Source organism: Eretmochelys imbricata, chromosome 9 (genome assembly GCF_965152235.1).
Source record: "Eretmochelys imbricata isolate rEreImb1 chromosome 9, rEreImb1.hap1, whole genome shotgun sequence".
Lineage (NCBI taxonomy): Eukaryota > Metazoa > Chordata > Testudines > Cheloniidae > Eretmochelys > Eretmochelys imbricata.
The window spans coordinates 32,316,479-32,333,954 of record NC_135580.1 but is presented as its reverse complement, the minus strand read 5'-3'; the positions used below and the strand labels follow the sequence as shown (position 1 = coordinate 32,333,954).

Genomic DNA, 17,476 nt, shown 5'->3' with positions numbered 1-17,476 from the left:
GTCTGAAAATGGGCGAGGCAAGAGCCTGTTACAGGACCATAACTGTAGGAGAAGGTTACTTACCCTGTGCAGTAACTGAGGCTCTTTGAGATGGTTGTTCATGTGGGTGTTCTATTTTAGGTAATTCCGCACCCCTGTGCTTGTAATCGCAGATTTATAGTAGCAGTGCCAGGTTGGGTTGCACATGCGGTGTCCCTGTCTTGCGCCGCCTCAATCGGTTACATAGCACTGTGCGACCAACCCCCCCTCAGTTTATTCTCTATTTCAGAGTATCCAGCATGAAAAATCTGAAGTCAAGGGGAGGAGAGAGGGTAGTGGAGCACCCACAGGAACAACCATCTCAAAGAACCTCAATTACTGCACAGGGTGAGTAACCTTCTCTTCTTCTTCTTCTTGGAGTGTCCCTGTGGATGCTCCACTTTAGATGACTGTAGAGCAGGTCCCCTTGGTGGAAGAAAGGGGCTTCAGAGTTGCAGTCATGGCAGATGATAAAATCGTAATCCACATAAAGCATCTGAGGATGCGTGCTGCTCTATGGCACAAATGTGTGTGAATGTATGGGAACACGCCCAGGTTGCTGCTTTGCAGATATCCATAGTGGGGACATTGTTAAGGAAGGCTATCAAAGCAGACAGAGCTCTGATGGAGTGTATGTGAGTCCCTGGAGGGGGCTGTCACTGTTGCTAGTGATAACAAAAGTCAGTGCATCTGGAGATCCATTTAGACAGCCCCTGTTTAGATATGGCGTCTCCTTTTGATCGTTCTACAATGGAACAGAATAATTTTGGTGACTTTCTGAAAGTCTTTGTTCTCTCGATGTAAAAGGCTAGCACCCTTCCGACATCCAGGGTGTGAAGTGCTGCTTCTCTTTTATTCTCATCGGGTTTTGGGAAGAATGATGGGAGGTGAATGGGTTGATTAAGATGGAATGAAGAGGCAACCTTAGGTAAGAACCTTAGGTAAGATGCAGTCTTAAGGTAACTTTATTTTTGAAGAATGTTGTGTACGGGTGACTGTGCCATAAGGGCTCCCAGTTCCCTCTGCCCTGTGAATCATTGTTGGGGCAGTGAGGCTGTAGCCGCCAGAGAGCTGAGGTAGGCCCCGATGAACTCCAGTTTCTGCACTGGTCCGAATGCTGATTTCTGTGCATTTATTTGTAGCCCTAGACATGTGAAAAGAACTATTGTGTTTTGAGTAGCTTCTAGTGTCCCTTGTTGAGTCAATGCTTTGAGTAAACAATCATCCAAATAGGGGAATATTATGACCCCTTGTCTGTGTAGGTGAGCCACCATCACCATGAGAACTTTCAAAAATACCCGTGGGGTAGTGGACAGTCCGAAGGGCAGAACTTTGTACTGAAAGTGGCCTGCTCCTAGAACAAACCTGAGGAACCTCCTGGGTGACAGATGTATTGTTATATGAAAATATGGGTCCTGGAGGTCAAGGGCAGAGAACCAGTCTCCTCTTTCCAGTGCTGGAATTATGGTTGCTAATGTGACCATCCTAAAGTGTTGGGTCTTCACTAATTTGTTGAGTTTCCTTAAGTCGAGAATGGGCCTCCATCCTCCACATTTTTTCTGGGTTAAAAAGTAATGTGAGTAAAATTTCCTCCCTCTGTGTTGTGTTTGTACTAATTCTACTGTACCAAGGCGTATGAGATAGTTTACGTCCTGTCACAGTAGATGTTCACGAGAGGGGTACCTGAAGATGAACAGGGATTGAGGGTGTGTGTGGGGGGGGGTGTTTGTGGGAAATAGAGGTAAATGGGATGGACTAGCCAGTCTCGATGATCTCTAATACCCATCTGTCTGACATGATGGTCTGTCAAACTGGATGGGATAGGGTCAGACAGTCTCTGAATGGATGGGAGGTAGTGGGTGTTTCCAGCACTTGATATTGTGGGTATCTCGGGCCCTCAACCAAAATGGTTGTCTTGAAGGAGGTTTCCGGGACGTCAAAGACGGGGACAGGGACTGTCGTCATCTTTCAGATCTCTGCTTCCATCTTTGAGGGTTGTATTGTCTCTGAGGTTGTGCATAAGGCACAGACCGGAATCTTTGTTGGATCATATTAAAGAGGTTCTGTATTAAAATCACAAATGAGTTTGATTCCCCATAGTTTAAATTCCAGGGTATTACTAATTAAGAGGTCTCTTGGTTTTCAGTACTGTTTCTCTCCCTCTATGCGTGAAACTTGCAAGCTGCTAATTGTGTTAGTACATTCTAAGACAGAGTCTGTTCTCAAAGCAATTCACAGAGAGAGAGACTCAAAGCAATACTCTAACAACAGAAACAGCACCCAGAGACTCCCCGCCCTTTTGTTGTATTAACAATTGTGATTAAAATAGAGATAGAGGATGTATGTGGATGGATGCTTGGTGTGGATAATAACTGAATGATCAGGGAGGTGCTAGCCTAAGAATCCAGTGTCCATCGGCTGAAGAAGGTGTCAAGTGGAAATAACCAGAGGACCCCCGGAGGGCAGACTAGAATCCACCCAACAGCCTCAAGAATGGGAGAACCAAAGAACGAGATAACATCTAGCAGCACGGAGCCGTCAGGAATGTGCTATCTGCTGATTGATTCAGCAACAGCATGATGAAGCAATTCCCATAGACTGGGATAGGAAGAAATTCCTATAAAAATAGACTCTAAAAAGTGAGAACTTTGGGGTCTGATTCTGCAAACCAACTTCCAGGAGCATCAGATGAGCATCTGACAAGGCCCTGCTCCCTCCTCATGTCCAGGCCACCTGGCCAGTGGCTTGGCATGAGCAACTCTAAGGCTGGTAACTATGATAACAACCTTGCAGAACCTGTGTGTGTGTGTTTGTATGAATGAATGTGTGAATAAATATGAGATTGAATGGAATGTTTTAGCTATAACTAACTGCTTACTATGATTCTTTCTGTATTCACAATAAATGTGGTATTTTGCCTTTTTCCCTTTAATAAGATCCTGCTGGTTTTTATTTTATTGGTATAACATCTTTGTGCTGAGCAATACTTCTCCTGTTTTTTTCTTATTCTTATATGCCCAAGGATTTCAGGGTCACTCTGGAGTTCTTCAAAGTGTGAAGGGATTCATTGGTTTTGGATGCAAATAACTTGGGGCCTTTAAATGGGAGATCCTTGACCATGGATTGTACCTCTTTGGGAAACTCAGAAGGGTGGAGCCAGGATGCACATTGCATAACTACAGCCGGGGTGATGGAACATGCTGCTGTGTCTGCCGAGTCCAGTTAGACTTGCAAGGCTGTTTGAATGATAAGTTTGCCCTTCCAGATGGTCGTCCTGAATTGTTCTTCTTTTCTTCAGGCAGAAACTCAATAAAATCCAATAGTTTTGAGTAGTTTGTATAATTGTACTTGGCCATTAATGGTGATCCTAAATTGTAGGGTTGCTGATCAGGAGGCCTTACGACCAAAAAGGTCTAGTCTCTTCCAGTCCCTGTAGTATGGGATGGTTCTGGAATGGTGTTTTCTGCCCCGTTCATTCACTGCTTCCACCATCAGGGAGTTTGGTGTGTGGTGTGAAAAAAGGAATTCCATTTCCTTAGATAGGATGTAATACTTTTTATCTGCCCTTTTGAAGATGGGTGGCACTGTTGGGGGGTCTGCCAGATGGTTTTGGCTGGGTCCATGAGGGAGTCATTGATTGGTATGTTTCAGAGTAGCAGCTGCGTTAGTCTGCATCCACAAAAATGGCGATTCTGGAGGAAGTTGATCTGTGTAGTATGCCCAGCAGCTTATGCTAGAAGTCAGGCACCTCCTCTAGTGGAATGTCCAAGGAATCTGCCTGTAGTGAAGTGACAACTCACCGGTGTGGCACCTCCTGCTGGTCGTCTGGGAATTAGCTCTGTCAAGCTTACGGAGCACCCTCTGCAGGCCGGTGTCTCACCTACTGCTGGCCCCGTGTCCCTTCTGGACCCCGGTGCCCTTTACCCTGGGGTTCTGCCCCAGCAGCACCCCCACACTCTGGGTCTTCCCTCCCAGGGGAACCCCCAACCCTCTAAACCTACTTTGCCTCAGTGGCTACTGCCAGTCATCATCTAACCCCTGCTCGCTGGGGCAGACTGCAGTGTAATGGCCACTCATCATTGGCAAGGGGTTAGGGCCTGCTGCCTTTGCCTATCCTCAGGCTGCCCCTCTGCAGCCCCAGTACCTTTTGGCCTTAAACAAGGCCTGCAGCCTGGGGGTTTACCATTCTGGAGCTCCCCAACTCCCTTTGCCCTTCCCCAGCCCTGCTCCACTTCAGGTACCTTCCTCTTTGGCAGCTAGCCCTTCCCACTCTTGGGCTAGAGTGAGACTCGTCTGCTTCTGGCCCACAGCCCTCTTATAAGGGCCAGCTGGGTCCTGATTGAGCTGGCCACAGCTGTGGTCAGCTACACAGTCAGCTTCCCGTAGCTGTTCTTAATCCCTTTCCCTGCTGCAGCCCTCTCCAGGGCGGCTTTTAACCCCTTCAGGGCCGGAGTGGGGTGACCACTCCGCTACACTGCCACTCTTAAAGAGCTCCTGAAATTGTTTAAAATCATCCCCCATGGTGGGAGGTAGAGGCATGATGGTTTCATCTGGGGAAGAGAATGAGGAAAGTTGGCTGCTGGTGCAGCTTCCTGGTCTGAAGCCTCCTCCAGTTCCTCAGCCACCTCTTCTGGAGGTTCGGAGGGTTCTGGTACAGAGGGTGAAGGGGAATGTCTTGACCTCTCCCTGGGTTGACTGGGAGGCTTGTGGTGTTGTGTTCGGTATGCTGCCCATGGTTCCCAGTAAAGCCACCGTGCTGGGAAAGTCATAGGTCGTGACACCCATGGATGTCCGTACTAGCTCGGAGTTTGAGATCCCGGATCATAATCTTTTTGTTGTGATGGACATGGTGTGGCAGATGTATGAGGAGGTGAAGAGTGATGGGCGGCATAGATTTCCTCTTCATCCTAATTGGCCTCATCACTTGAAAAGAGAGGAGCAGATCTGGGCAATGCGCTAAGATGGCTTGGTACTGAGCATGCTAGAGTGATGTCGGTACTGGGAAGAGAAGTTTCTGGTGCAGAGACCAGGAGATCCTTGTGTCAAAGGAACTGCTGTGGTACCAAGAGTATCGGTACCTGTGAAGGCTTTGGTGGTGGTACTGATGTGTGAGGTGCAGTGCTGAGGAACGTGCAGTGTGTGCCGTGGAGGCACCATAGCTTGCAGTGCTGTCAACTGCTTAGCGCCGAATGCCTCGTCGGCTCCAATGGTACCAAAGCAGAGGGTTTTGCATTCCCTTTGCTGCCCTTGTCTGAATTAGCCCACTTAGGGTCTTTTGCTGGTGCGTAACCTCAGTACCGCATGGTCCCACTACCTCGGAGGTGGAAGGCTCGGTATGGTTGGGTACCAATGGGGTCTGCCGAGTTGGAGAATGCAGTTTCTTGGTGGATTCCTGAGGTGGGGGGAAGATGAAACCTGCTTTTCAGTCACCTTCTTGGGGGAGCGCTCTCTTGCCTGAGCATGTGAGGAGGAGCCTCTGTCTTGGTCCATTCTGTTTAAATCTGAAAGCTTTGATTACAGCAAAATTTTGTGGCAGGGTGAAATAGACGAATTCTGTTGCTGCAGAATATAAAGGGTACTGGTTATAATGACTGCTGTTTTCATCTACACTTGCCCCACTACCAGCATCAAAGTCACTTCCTGTTTTGTAAAGTAGTTTTCAGATACTATAACCTGAGCATGAAAGGCACTATTATAAAACCAAAATCTAATCTATTTCCAGTGTGATTAGAGACATGCAGATAACAAGACCTATCTGGCTTCAAGATTAAACTCGATAAGTTTATGGAGGAGATGGTATGATGGGATAACATGATTTTGGTAATTAATTGATCTTTAAATATTCATGGTAAATAGGCCCAATGGCCTGTGATGGGATGTTAGATGGGGTGGGATCTGAGTTACTACAGAGAATTCTTTCCTGGATATCTGGCTGGTGAATCTTGCCCATATGCTCAGGGTTCAGCTGATCTACATATTTGGGATCGGGAAGGAATTTTCCTCCAGGGCAGATTGGAAGAGGCCCTGGAAGTTTTTCGCCTTCCTCTGTAGCATGGGTCACTTGCTGGAGGATTCTCTGCTCCCTGAAGTCGTTAAACCATGGTTTGAGGACTTCAATAGCTCAGACAAAGGTGAGAGGTTTATTGCAGGAGTGGGTAGGTGAGATTCTGTGCCTGCGTTATGCAGGAAGTCGGACATGGTCCCTTCTGACCTTAGTATCTATGAATCTATGAAACAAATAGCACATTTTATAAAACACTCTATTTGCAAGCACATCTGCATAGCATAGTTCTCTAGTCCTTTACGTGTGGCATGAGGGTGGTTGCTTTGGAAAAGATAAGAACTTCACTTGGGGATGTCAGTATCAGGAGTAATAAGCACTTCTTCAGAAACACAGATTCTGTTTTCATGAAACTGTCTCTAGTCATAAAGAATGAGGGACAAAAACACCAAAAACATACATTACAGAAGCAAAACTGCCTCTAAATGGAGTTAGTCAAATTTCTCATGAGGTATTTAAAAACACGCTCACACATCAGCAAAAAGCTAGTAATTTAAATTCAATTCAGTCTCACAAGGGTACAAAATCAGTATGAACAAACACAGACCTTATTGTTAGGCCTCCAGGGAATTCTTCATCGAACAACACTTCAAAGAGTACATCCATTTCTCTGCTTGCTGTAGAAAATAATGACATGCACTGTAAGAAAGTAGCCTACATGCCTGTCTACCATTAATAGCACATTGTGGTAATGAAGACGACATAAAACTAAATTATTATTAGAGAGACACTTAAATACCCTATGCCCCAGATACAAAACTTAATTCAGTTATTTGGAAACTCCTCAAAAAAGGTTATGTGTGATTGTCCTCTAGGATATACATAAACTGTAAATCTACTATACGCAACTATAAGTAGCAGTAATCTAGAGTCATAAGTTTGATAGCAGTCCCTAATAGTCGGTTATTTTCCCAACACACAACTGTACTTTCCTTGTATCATTCCTTTTAATGATAAAAAGAGAGCACATTCTTTCCTTTTAATAGCTAACCCTATATATTGGGCCTACTTGATTTTATTTTTGTTGCTCATTTTTTAAACACAGAATATGTAGTTTGTTCTCTGTACAATGATGGCATGGTCAATGGCACAGAAGCTTTATGGATATAAAACCATCTGGAAAGAGACACAGTGGGTGGATCCATACATCCAGGCAACCAGAGACCAACAGTTTTGAAACTGGCTCTCAGCAGAGGATATCACTTGTATAGTAATGGATAAATATACTGTTTTATAATGTATATTAATCTGAAGTCATTGCAGATGAAAAAGGGCATATTTTAAGGTTTGGCTTATCTGAAATCCCGTTAGACACAACTTTAATGAAAGTGACTATTAAAATGCCAGACTAGAGGGATATCTACTCCACTGTTTCTCAAACTTTTTCATGTCGTGACTGCCTGAGTAGGTGAGTCCTTTCATCCAGATCCCTCAAAAGAGGTGCCAATGATTTATAGCAGTTGTTTTCAACCTGGTGGTCCATAGACTGTCTTATATTTCCTAAGGCAGTGGTTCTCAAACTAGGGGCGCTGCTTGTCCAGGGAAAGCCCCTGGTGGGCCGGGCCAGTTTGTTTACTTGCCGCGTCCCAGGTTCAGCCGATCGCAGCTCCCACCGGCCGTGGTTCGCCGCTCCAGGCCAATGGGGGCTGCGGGAAGCAGCATGGGCTGAGGGATGTGCTGGCTGCCCTTCCCGCAGACCCCATTGGCCTGGAGCGGCGAACCGCGCCCAGTGGGAGCTGCGATTGGCCAAACCTGCGGACGTGGCAGGTAAACAAACTGGCCCAGCCCGCCAGGGGCTTTCCCTGAACAAGTGGTGCCCCTAGTTTGAGAACCAATGTCCTAACGGTCTGCACCTCCATGCGAAATTTTTTAAGGGTCTGCAAATGAAAAAAAGGTTGAAAACCACTGGTTTATAGGGATTCTGGTATCTGAGGAAGAATGGTTGCAAGTGACACAGTATGTCACTGAAGAGAAGCCTAGATTGAAACCACAGATTGAGAATGCATGCTCTACTTTATGGTGAGTAATATTTACTCCTGGGGGAATTCTGCATGTGTAGAATTTATGTCCCCCACAGATTTCTTTTATTCCCCGCAGAAAGATGACTTTCTGATGGACAAGCAAAGGGAAGCCACAAGACCAGTCATGCGACCCTCCCCAGCAGTATGTTTCAGGTGTCCAGGGCAGCCAGCAGAGAGGTAAATCACTGTGGGGCAAGGGGTGGGACTGGGGAAGACCCAGATGGTGGCTCCTACCCTGCGCTGGGCTCAGCTGCTAGTCCCAGCTGGGCTGGGGAGGACGGGACTTCCTCTTCCCCTGCATGGCACCCGGGGCCATGTCAGACCCACCCCCAGATTTATCCTCTGGCTGTATGAAGCTCTGCAAACTCCACCCCATTGCTTTCTGTTCCCACTACTCCTTAGCTGCACGGGGAGGGATCACTGTACAGGGGAGCTGCTCCCACATCCGCCCAACCCTGTGCATACAGACCCCCTCATACCCAGACCTTCCCGCTGAGCCTCAAACCCCCTCCCCCCCCATGAGCCCCACTTCCCCTGTCCCTGGACCATCCCAACAAGCCACCCGCACCCGGATCCCCACCCTACCGAGCCCCAACCAGCTGCACCTGGAGCCCCACCCCACTAAGCCCAATTCCCTCAGCATCTGGACCCCCCCACTGAGCTCCCCACACTCAGACCCCCCTGCCGAGTCCTATCCCCTCCACACCCAGACTCCCCTCCCTCCATTGAGCTCCAACCACCTTCACCTGGACCGCCCTGCAGAGTTCCATTCTTGTTGCACTCAGAACCCACACAACAAGCCCCTATGCATCCAGATCCCACCCGCACCCGGATCCCCATCTGAGCTGCCCATGCCCAGATTGCCCCACACAGAATCCTCTCAACCCACAGCAGGACCCCCCCATACTGAGCCCCTCCACACTTGGATCCTGCCTTGCTGAGCGTACCTGCCAACACCTGGTGCACCTGGCACAGAGGAGTAGGGCCCTGAGGTGTTATTCTGTGGCAGGCCCAGTCCTTGTGCTGTGTCAGGGTTGGGTGCAGCCTCACAGTCGAGTCCGTGTCCCGGTGAGGGAGCTGCACAGTGATCTCCCACCTCTGTGCAGTCAGCGGCCTGTGCTCCTCAATGCCATGCTGGAGCTTCCACATTTATTTGACAAATATAATTTGCAGATTTTTTTATTTTTTGGTGCAGAATGCCCTCAGGAGTAAATATTTAGTGGAACCTTAAGTATAGTAAAAACATTCGGACCACCACTATTGTGTCCCTCTGTTTTACTGTCTCTCTCTCCAATTATGTCTCTCCTCCTATATGCCTTCCCCTACTTTCTGGTATGTGTTCCTTCTCATTGGCTTTACTGCCTGTCCTTTATTAAGGAAGGCCAAAGATTAAGTAGTTCCACATTCAAGGGTAGAGCTACTTAACACATGAAGTGACTGATAAATGAGCTTAGGGCTTGTCTACACATGGAGTTATTCCAGAATTAAAAGTGTTCAGATATGGAGCTATTTTGGAATAGCTATTCTGCTTCAAATTCACATTTTACCTTATTCTGGAATAACTTGTGTAGACAAGCTCCTAGATATGTTACTAGAAGCTTTAAGCTGGATGTGCTGCTTAACTGGAGAATTTTTAAGTGAACTCTCTCACACTGCTAGAAAGTTTCCTCTCTAGAAATTCAAATTCTTTTTTTAATTGAAGTTTTCTATAACTTTGTCAGAAACGTTGGAGTATAAACAAATCCTGTCAGTTTTCTTCCTCACTTGTTACACCAGGGCCAAAACACATCTAGGAAAGGCTGGACAAACCTGTTTCACTTTCTCTAATCCCTTCCACTCATTCAGCTAGTTAGACTGGATACTTGAGAAACCAGAAGAGTTGTGTACTTATTTTAGATTACAAAACACACATGAAGAACAGTCCAGGCCATTAGGAGTTTATAGCACTATGCATTCAAATGGAGCTATATTATTCACAAACAGCACTCTCTAAATTCTCCACTCTATCTGAGGCAAATTTTTTTGTTTCCAAATAGATTTTATATGTTCCATCATTTTATCTTTATTCCTCCACAAGACTTTATTAGATGTGAGAAGAGTCAAGAAAATAATCTCAGTTCCTAAATAATCCCCTCAGCTTCACTGGGTAGAGGATCAAATGTAACTGGAGACAACTTTCTCATGCTCCTGAAAAGCGGAGAAACCACCCTCCTAAGCCGCTTCCTCCCATCCCCCAAGAAAAACCAAAAACCAAATGCATACCTCTCTCATTTTCTTGAGAGCATTCCAACATCATGCTCAAATGACAGTATATGACATCTAAACCAAACAATGTTACTGACTAGGGCTGTTGATTAATTGCAGTGAATCGTGAGTTAACTCAAAAAAAAATAATCACGATTAAAAAAATGAATCGTGATTAATCGCAGTTTTAATCACACTGTTAAACAATAGAATACCAATTGAAATTTATTAAATATTTTGGATGTTTTTCTACATTTTCATATAGTATTCTATGTTGTAATTGAAATCAAAGTGTATATTATTTTTTATTACAAATATTTGCAGTGTAAAAATTATTTAAAAAATTGTATTTTTCAGTTCACTTCATACAAAAACCTGTATTCAAAAACAAAACAATGTCAAACTTCAGAGCCTACAAGTTCACTCAGTCCTACTTCTTGTTCAGCCAGTCGCTATGACAAACAAGTTTGTTTACATTTACGGGAGATAATGCTGCCTAATTCCTCTTTACAATGTCACGAGAAAGTGAAAACAGGCATTTGCATGGCACTTTTGTAGCCAGCATTGCAAGGTATTTACGTGCCAGACATGCTAAACATTCGTAGGCCCATTCACGCTTCGGCCACCATTCAGAGGACATGCTTCCATGCTGATGACACTCATTAAAAAAATAATGCGTTAATTAAATTTGTGACTGAACTCCTTGGGGGAGAACTGTATGTCCCCTGTTCTGTTTTACCCACATTCTGCCATATATTTCATGTTATAGCAGTCTTGGATGATGACCCAGCACCTGTTGTTCATTTTAAGAACTCTTTCACTGCAGATTTCACAAAACGCAAAGAAGGTACCAATGTGAAATTTCTAAAGATAGCTCCAGCACTCGACCCAAGATTTAAGAACCTGAAGTGCCTTCCAAAATGTGAGAGGGATGAGGTGTGGAGCATGCGTTCAGAAGCCTTAAAAGAGAAACACTCTGATGAGGAAACTACAGAACTCAAACCACCAAAAAAGAAAATCAACCTTCTGCTGGTGGCATCTGACTCAGATAATGAAAATAAACATGTGTCGGTCCACACTGCTTCGGACTGTTATTGAACAGAACCCGTCATCAGCATGGATGCATGTCCCCTGGAATGGTGGTTGAAGTATGAAGAGACAGATGAATCTTTAGCACATCTGGCACATAAATATCTTGCAACACTGGCTACAACTGTGCAACGAGAATGCCTGTTCTCACTTTCAGGTGACACTGTAAACAAGAAACGGGCAGCATCATCTTCTACTAATGTAAATAAACTTGTTTCTCTGAGCGATTGGCTGAACAATAAGTAGGACTGAGTGGACTTCTAGGCTCTAAAATTTTACATTGTTTTATTTTTGAATGAAGTTTTTTTTGTACGTAATTCTACATTTGTAAGTTCAACTTTCATGATAAAGAGATTGCACTACAGTACTTGTATTATGTGAATTGAAAAATACTATTTCTTTTGTTTTTATACAGTGCAAATACTTGTAATCAAAAATAAATATAAAGTGAGCACTGCACACTTTGTATTCTGTATTGTAACTGAAATAAATATATTTGAAAATACCCAAAAATATTTAAATAAATATTATACAGTGTGATTTATTGCATGATTAATTGCAATTACTTTTTTAAATCGCTTGACAGCCTTATTACTGACCATTTGGTCACGTGCAAGTTACCAAACAACTAATCCTGCTCTAATGGGGGAAGATGACAATATTCAGATCCTGAATCCAAATACTATCATATCTGAATATAATCCTAGAGTAGCTTCTTCCTTACCTCCCACTGCAACAAGCTTTAGGGTCCCCACAACCATGAAGTCTCTTCTCAGGGGTGGGGTCAGAGACTTTAAACCCTGAATCCAATGGCCACCTTCCAATCCTCACCCTCATCTCTCCAAATTTTGCAGCAATAGAGTGGAATAGACTTCTGCACTTGCTGTTACACTGAGCCTGAGAACCCACAGATGGCACCGTAAGTGGGACAACCGCATGGTACATTACAAACCAAATTTCTATTTTTTAATTGTGCCTCATCTCCAGTCTGACGCTTTATTAATACTGTTCACAATTAAATGAAAAAGAATAAAAGTTTACAACAGTTTGTTTTCATGTCAACCTTATAGCTAACATATGATCATTATTATAGGAAAATATTACCTCCTTTAACTCCTATAATGGTACCTCGAAGACCAACAGGAACAGAAAAGTTCTCCCTCACATTGACAACACGGTCAAACAGTCGATACTCTGCATCTCTGTCTGGAACAACCCCATTCTGTTGTTCTAAAGGCTGACATTAACCAAAAGACTATGTTAATTCTAGTAAAATATAAAGATATAAGTTATTCTGACTTAACAACAAATGAATCACGGATTTAAAACTTAAAGAAGTTGAAATGATTTCATTGTTTTCAGTACACTGAGAAAACAATTTGAACTGTTCTCACAATAACCAGGTAGAGGTGTTACAATGCTCAGAAAACATCCTTTTATTAATAATATTGCTAACTAGGAAGCTGCAGTGCTACTCATGAAGGGCTACTGAATGGGCCCATGGAGTTGAGGGAAGGCACAATCAGAAGTATTGTTCAGCTTTCCTTGTGCCACCAGCAGGAGCATTTGTGAGACACCCAGCAAAGCAGCCTAGAGCAGGGGCGGGCAAACTTTTTGGGCTGCGAGCCGCATCGGGTTTCAGAAATTATATGGAGGGCCTGTTAGGGGAGGCTGTGCCTCTGCAAACAGCCAGGCATGGCCCGGCCCCTGCCCCATCCAACCTCCCCGCTCCTTCCTGACTACCCCCACACAGGACCCCTGCCCCATCCAACCACCCCTTCTCCCTGACCGCCCCCAGAAACCCTGCCCCCATTCAACCCCCTTGTTCCCTGCCCTCTGACTGCCCTGATCTCTATCCACACCCCCGGCCCCTGACCACCACCCGAACTCCCTTGCCCTCTATCCAACCCCACTCCCCTGCTCCCTGCCCTCTTACCAAGCTGCCTGGAGCACCTGTGGCTGGCGGCGCAGCTGCACCAGGACAGGCAGCCGTTCCGTCCAGCTGAAGCCAGCCACGCACCGTTCAGCACAGAGCACCGGGTCAGGCCGGGCTCTGCAGCTGCACTGCCCCAGGAGCTCGCAGCCCCGCCGCCCAGAGCATGGCGCCAGCAGCACAGTGAGCTGAGGCTGCGGGGGAGGGGGAACAGCAGGGGAGGGACTGGGCAGAACGGTCCCAGACCAAGAGCTCAGGGGCTGGGCAGAACGGTCCCGTGGGCCACATGTGGCCCGCAGGCCGTAGTTTGCCCACCTCTGGCCTAGAGCATACAGGTGCCATGAAAAGAACAAAACAGGCAAAGGGCAGCATTTCTGAAGCACTTAATATTCTTTCTGCATATATTACAATTATGGAGGGAATGAAAATTGTAGGATCAGAAGAAGGCAAAAGACATATGCTACTAAACCACATGAGAATCGAGAACTGAATTTCAGTCCCATTTATACAGCAGTCATTGTTATTAAGTAACACCACACTGAAACTAATTTCCTAGGAGACACTTCAATTAATCCTGTCCCAACTCAGGCAAGTGCCCTATAGTAATTTTTGAAGGTTCATGAAGTTTGTCCAGGTTATATTTATTTTACATAAGTTAGTTTTTATAATAAAATTAAACAGCCCTAAAATGACTTACTCTATACAGCAAATGGGGTTTCACCGTCACTCGCACCTTCTTGTTACTCTTCCTTTGCTAAAGGAAAGGGACAAAAGAATTTTAAAAACTATTAAGTAAGAAGTCTGAAATATTATGCCATTGTTTTGCAATGTCTTTGATAAAAAATGCCCACTATCAGTGTGACGGGAAAACAGACGGGATCTATCTATCTATATAATGTGTTGAGCAAGTAAGCAGAACAAGGATCAGAATACGGTAGGACTTCTGAAGAAAATATATATATGCTCCACGAAAATGTACTGCAGGCATTCTTCTGGTGTTCTTAAAGGAGATACAGTTCTCAAGACTTTAAAGTATTTATAAATACAGTATTTTGGCATGATTCAAAGTAACTGGATCTAAGAAGTCAGGTTAGTCTTTCTAAACCATGGCTTAAATTATTTAACCAATCCCAAAACAAACCCAAAGTTAATATCACTTTTGCTTCTGGAGCCTTCTACACAATCTAGAAGAGTATCAACCACTTGTCTCATGGGGATTTGCTTCACATCATAGGACTTCATAACCCATTTAACACTTAATACTGCCTTGCCTGTTTTTGTTTTATTTTCTCTTTTACTTGAATGGATCTGATGAGAGAGACCTGTGAGGCTGGAGGAGACTGCCTTCTAGTTATTTGCAGATCAAAGGGAAACTATCTGGGAAACAGAAGGGAAGATTGGGTTTGTGTTTGGAAGAGATTGTGAGGAGTCCAGGACCTCTTTGGACACAGATTTTTTTCCCAAAATCACTCAAAGTCAGGGGAGCTCAGAGCAGATCTGGTTTAACTAGCTGGACAGAAAAGAGCCAAAGAGTAGAGAGACTGCTGATGCCCTTTTCTGAGTTGCTATGACAATTTATGATGCAATTTAGTAGCTTACGGTTCTTCCAATAGTAGTATTTGCCATGCCACTGAAAAACCATTTTCTATAATCTGAATAAAGTACCTGGACAATATGAACAACTGCTTTTTGGTCCATCACTAGTCAAATCTATAAAAATTCAGTACCTTGCACTTCTCTAATTCTTCTTCAATTTTCTCTACAATAGCTGCATCCAGAATTTGTAAGTCACAAGATGAACGAGATAAAGCACTGACAGGATGCGCCTTTAGCCAGGCAACAATTTCTTGAACTCTCTCAGCACTATATAAAAAAAATTCCATATTGATCATAATTGTTGAGGGTTTACATATTATTGTGGGCTACACCCAGTTTCTGGATTTATAATGTCACCAGGTACTACAGTAGTAGGCACATCTTATAACTGGATGTAGTCATAACAAACACTGCTATGTGCTCCGAGAGCTTAGTATAGGGACAAAAAAATTAACCATGATAGAACGATGCTTCAAAAGTATAAACTAAAATGCAAACTCTAGAAATTCTACCTTCCAGATTGAAAATCTGGATTTTCAAACAAAAATCAGTAAAAACACCCAATGAAGATTATTTTAAAAGCAAAAATTAAAAACCATGGAGAACTAAAGTGTACAAATATGAGGCATAGGTGTGATAAATAGATGTCTCTAGAAAAGATATATAATATCCTGATAATTGTCAAAATCATCCTATAATGAGTCTGGCCTGAAGAAAAAAAAACAGGTTTCAAAGTTATTTAAATAAGGCCATCATTATGTGGTGCAGCCATTTTCAGTACTGTCAAATCCCTCTTGCCACCAGTTTCCTGTCTACTAATCTTCAAGTTGGGCATTTTCCTTGCCTGAAGATACTGTATTTCAGTACTTGAAGAATTTCTGCACATTTTTATTACAGCAAAATTTATAGTCTAGTATTTGGACTGGATGATTCCAAAAATACTGAAATAATTGTACCCTTCTTTGCTTTGCGACTTCAGTAGTTTTTGAATGTACAAAGGTCAATATCTGGAACTTGTCAGATAGAATACTATTTAATCAAACTGCAAAAACATTGCTCACCCATTCTCGTCCTCGCCAGGCCAAATATCATCTTCATAGAATATATCTTCTTGACTGTTTTTGGCAATATAACTAAACAGTTCAGGGACCCTAATAATAAAAGGGATATAGTTTCACATACTGCAAGGTCAAAAACAAGTGCTTAATAGAAACAAAATAATCTGGAATCCAGGGTGCAGTAGCTTTTCATAAATGTACAGAGTTTTATTGGCCAAATAGGCAGTTTAATATGCTGACAAAAGACGGAAAATCAGAGTTCTGTCCAAGATCATCTCTTGCTAGGACTCAGAACACACATTCCCTTTCTCTAAGTCCACCCAACTCCATCATGCAACCTCAGAAGCAGTACTGATGGGCTCCACAAGGGCCTGTGTCCTGCCCTCTTTGGTTAAAAGGTTGGATCTCTATGACATGGGAGCATTTAGAAAGAGAAATAAAGAAGAAATTGGAAGATCCCACATGCTCCATCCCCCTCTCCATAAAGTAAACTTAAGTTACAGAGGCAGACTGTTGCTGAGGGATTCTAATGACAAGTTACTGGAGAGGAACTTGGATGAATTGGGGTGTCACCAAAGCTCCACATGATAGCTTAACATTTTTGCTTTTTAGGCTGCTTATTTTTTTCCATTTATGCAGTCATTTTTAGGTAACTGTAGTCAGCCTCTGGCAATTACTAAGGGGCTAGATAATGACTAAGTCATCTTTCACTGTAAATATAAACCCATGAGATTTCATGTGTATTACATGCTGAATGACAACAGCATTGTTCTAGAAATGAAAGTTTAATTCATTTGTCTCCTCCACCGGATCACTTCCACACACTAGCCTCCTTCATTTCAGTTTTTAATTCCTCATCAATCAGGAGAGACTACAGTGGGATATAAACTGATTTCAAAGTGGTTTCAGAAGGTAACATAGATCATACAATAAAATTGGATTTCCTATGCAGCGTAACTATTATAATATGAGGTGTTTTCAAATTCCAGCACACTGGAGCAGTATGTGTTTATGTTAATATTCTACACAACAAAATGAAATAATTTAGACACCTCCCACACTCAGAATGTCTTATTACAGTTGTCACCATCTGATTTTGAAACACAGATCCCAAATTATAGCCATCGCTTCTCTTCAAATAGAAAGTGTTCCAAAGTAACTTCTAAATGTAAGAAAATTAGTGTGTGTCTACACAGCAAAGAAAAAGCCATGACTGGGTACAGATTGTTCATTGAAAATATGAAGAAAATATCATTTATTTCAATTTCTTTAATCTTAGCTTTAAGAATCTTCCATGACATTCTTAATGTTGCTGAGTTTGTTCCTTTGCTATTTCATGCTAAATTATAGTCCGTTTTAAGTCTAAAAATCAGAAACACCTCAAAATACTTCATTTGATACACTTATTTCTCATTAAACCAGGATTTGGGTTACCCTACCTCCAGCCCCAGAGTCA

At 43.6% G+C, this 17,476-nt stretch overlaps 1 protein-coding gene across 7 annotated transcripts in view; it reads right to left on the bottom strand.

The window, feature by feature from the left end:
* XRN1 (5'-3' exoribonuclease 1) overlaps positions 1-17,476 on the bottom strand; it is a 77,893-nt gene that overhangs the window by 13,646 nt on the left and 46,771 nt on the right. For 6 of the 7 annotated variants that reach the window (XR_013347054.1, XM_077825748.1, XM_077825750.1 and 3 more), the window contains 5 exons: positions 16,024-16,113; positions 15,094-15,229; positions 14,064-14,120; positions 12,538-12,670; positions 6,627-6,696 (listed from right to left, as the gene is read on the bottom strand). Coding sequence is in view for 6 of the 7 variants with exons in the window: in XM_077825748.1 (XP_077681874.1) it covers positions 6,627-6,696; positions 12,538-12,670; positions 14,064-14,120; positions 15,094-15,229; positions 16,024-16,113 (486 nt within the window). In the remaining variant the exon portion in view is untranslated. Of the gene's footprint in view, positions 1-6,626; positions 6,697-12,537; positions 12,671-14,063; positions 14,121-15,093; positions 15,230-16,023; positions 16,114-17,476 lie in introns of those variants that run through there. The other variant, XM_077825754.1, reaches the window with a different exon arrangement.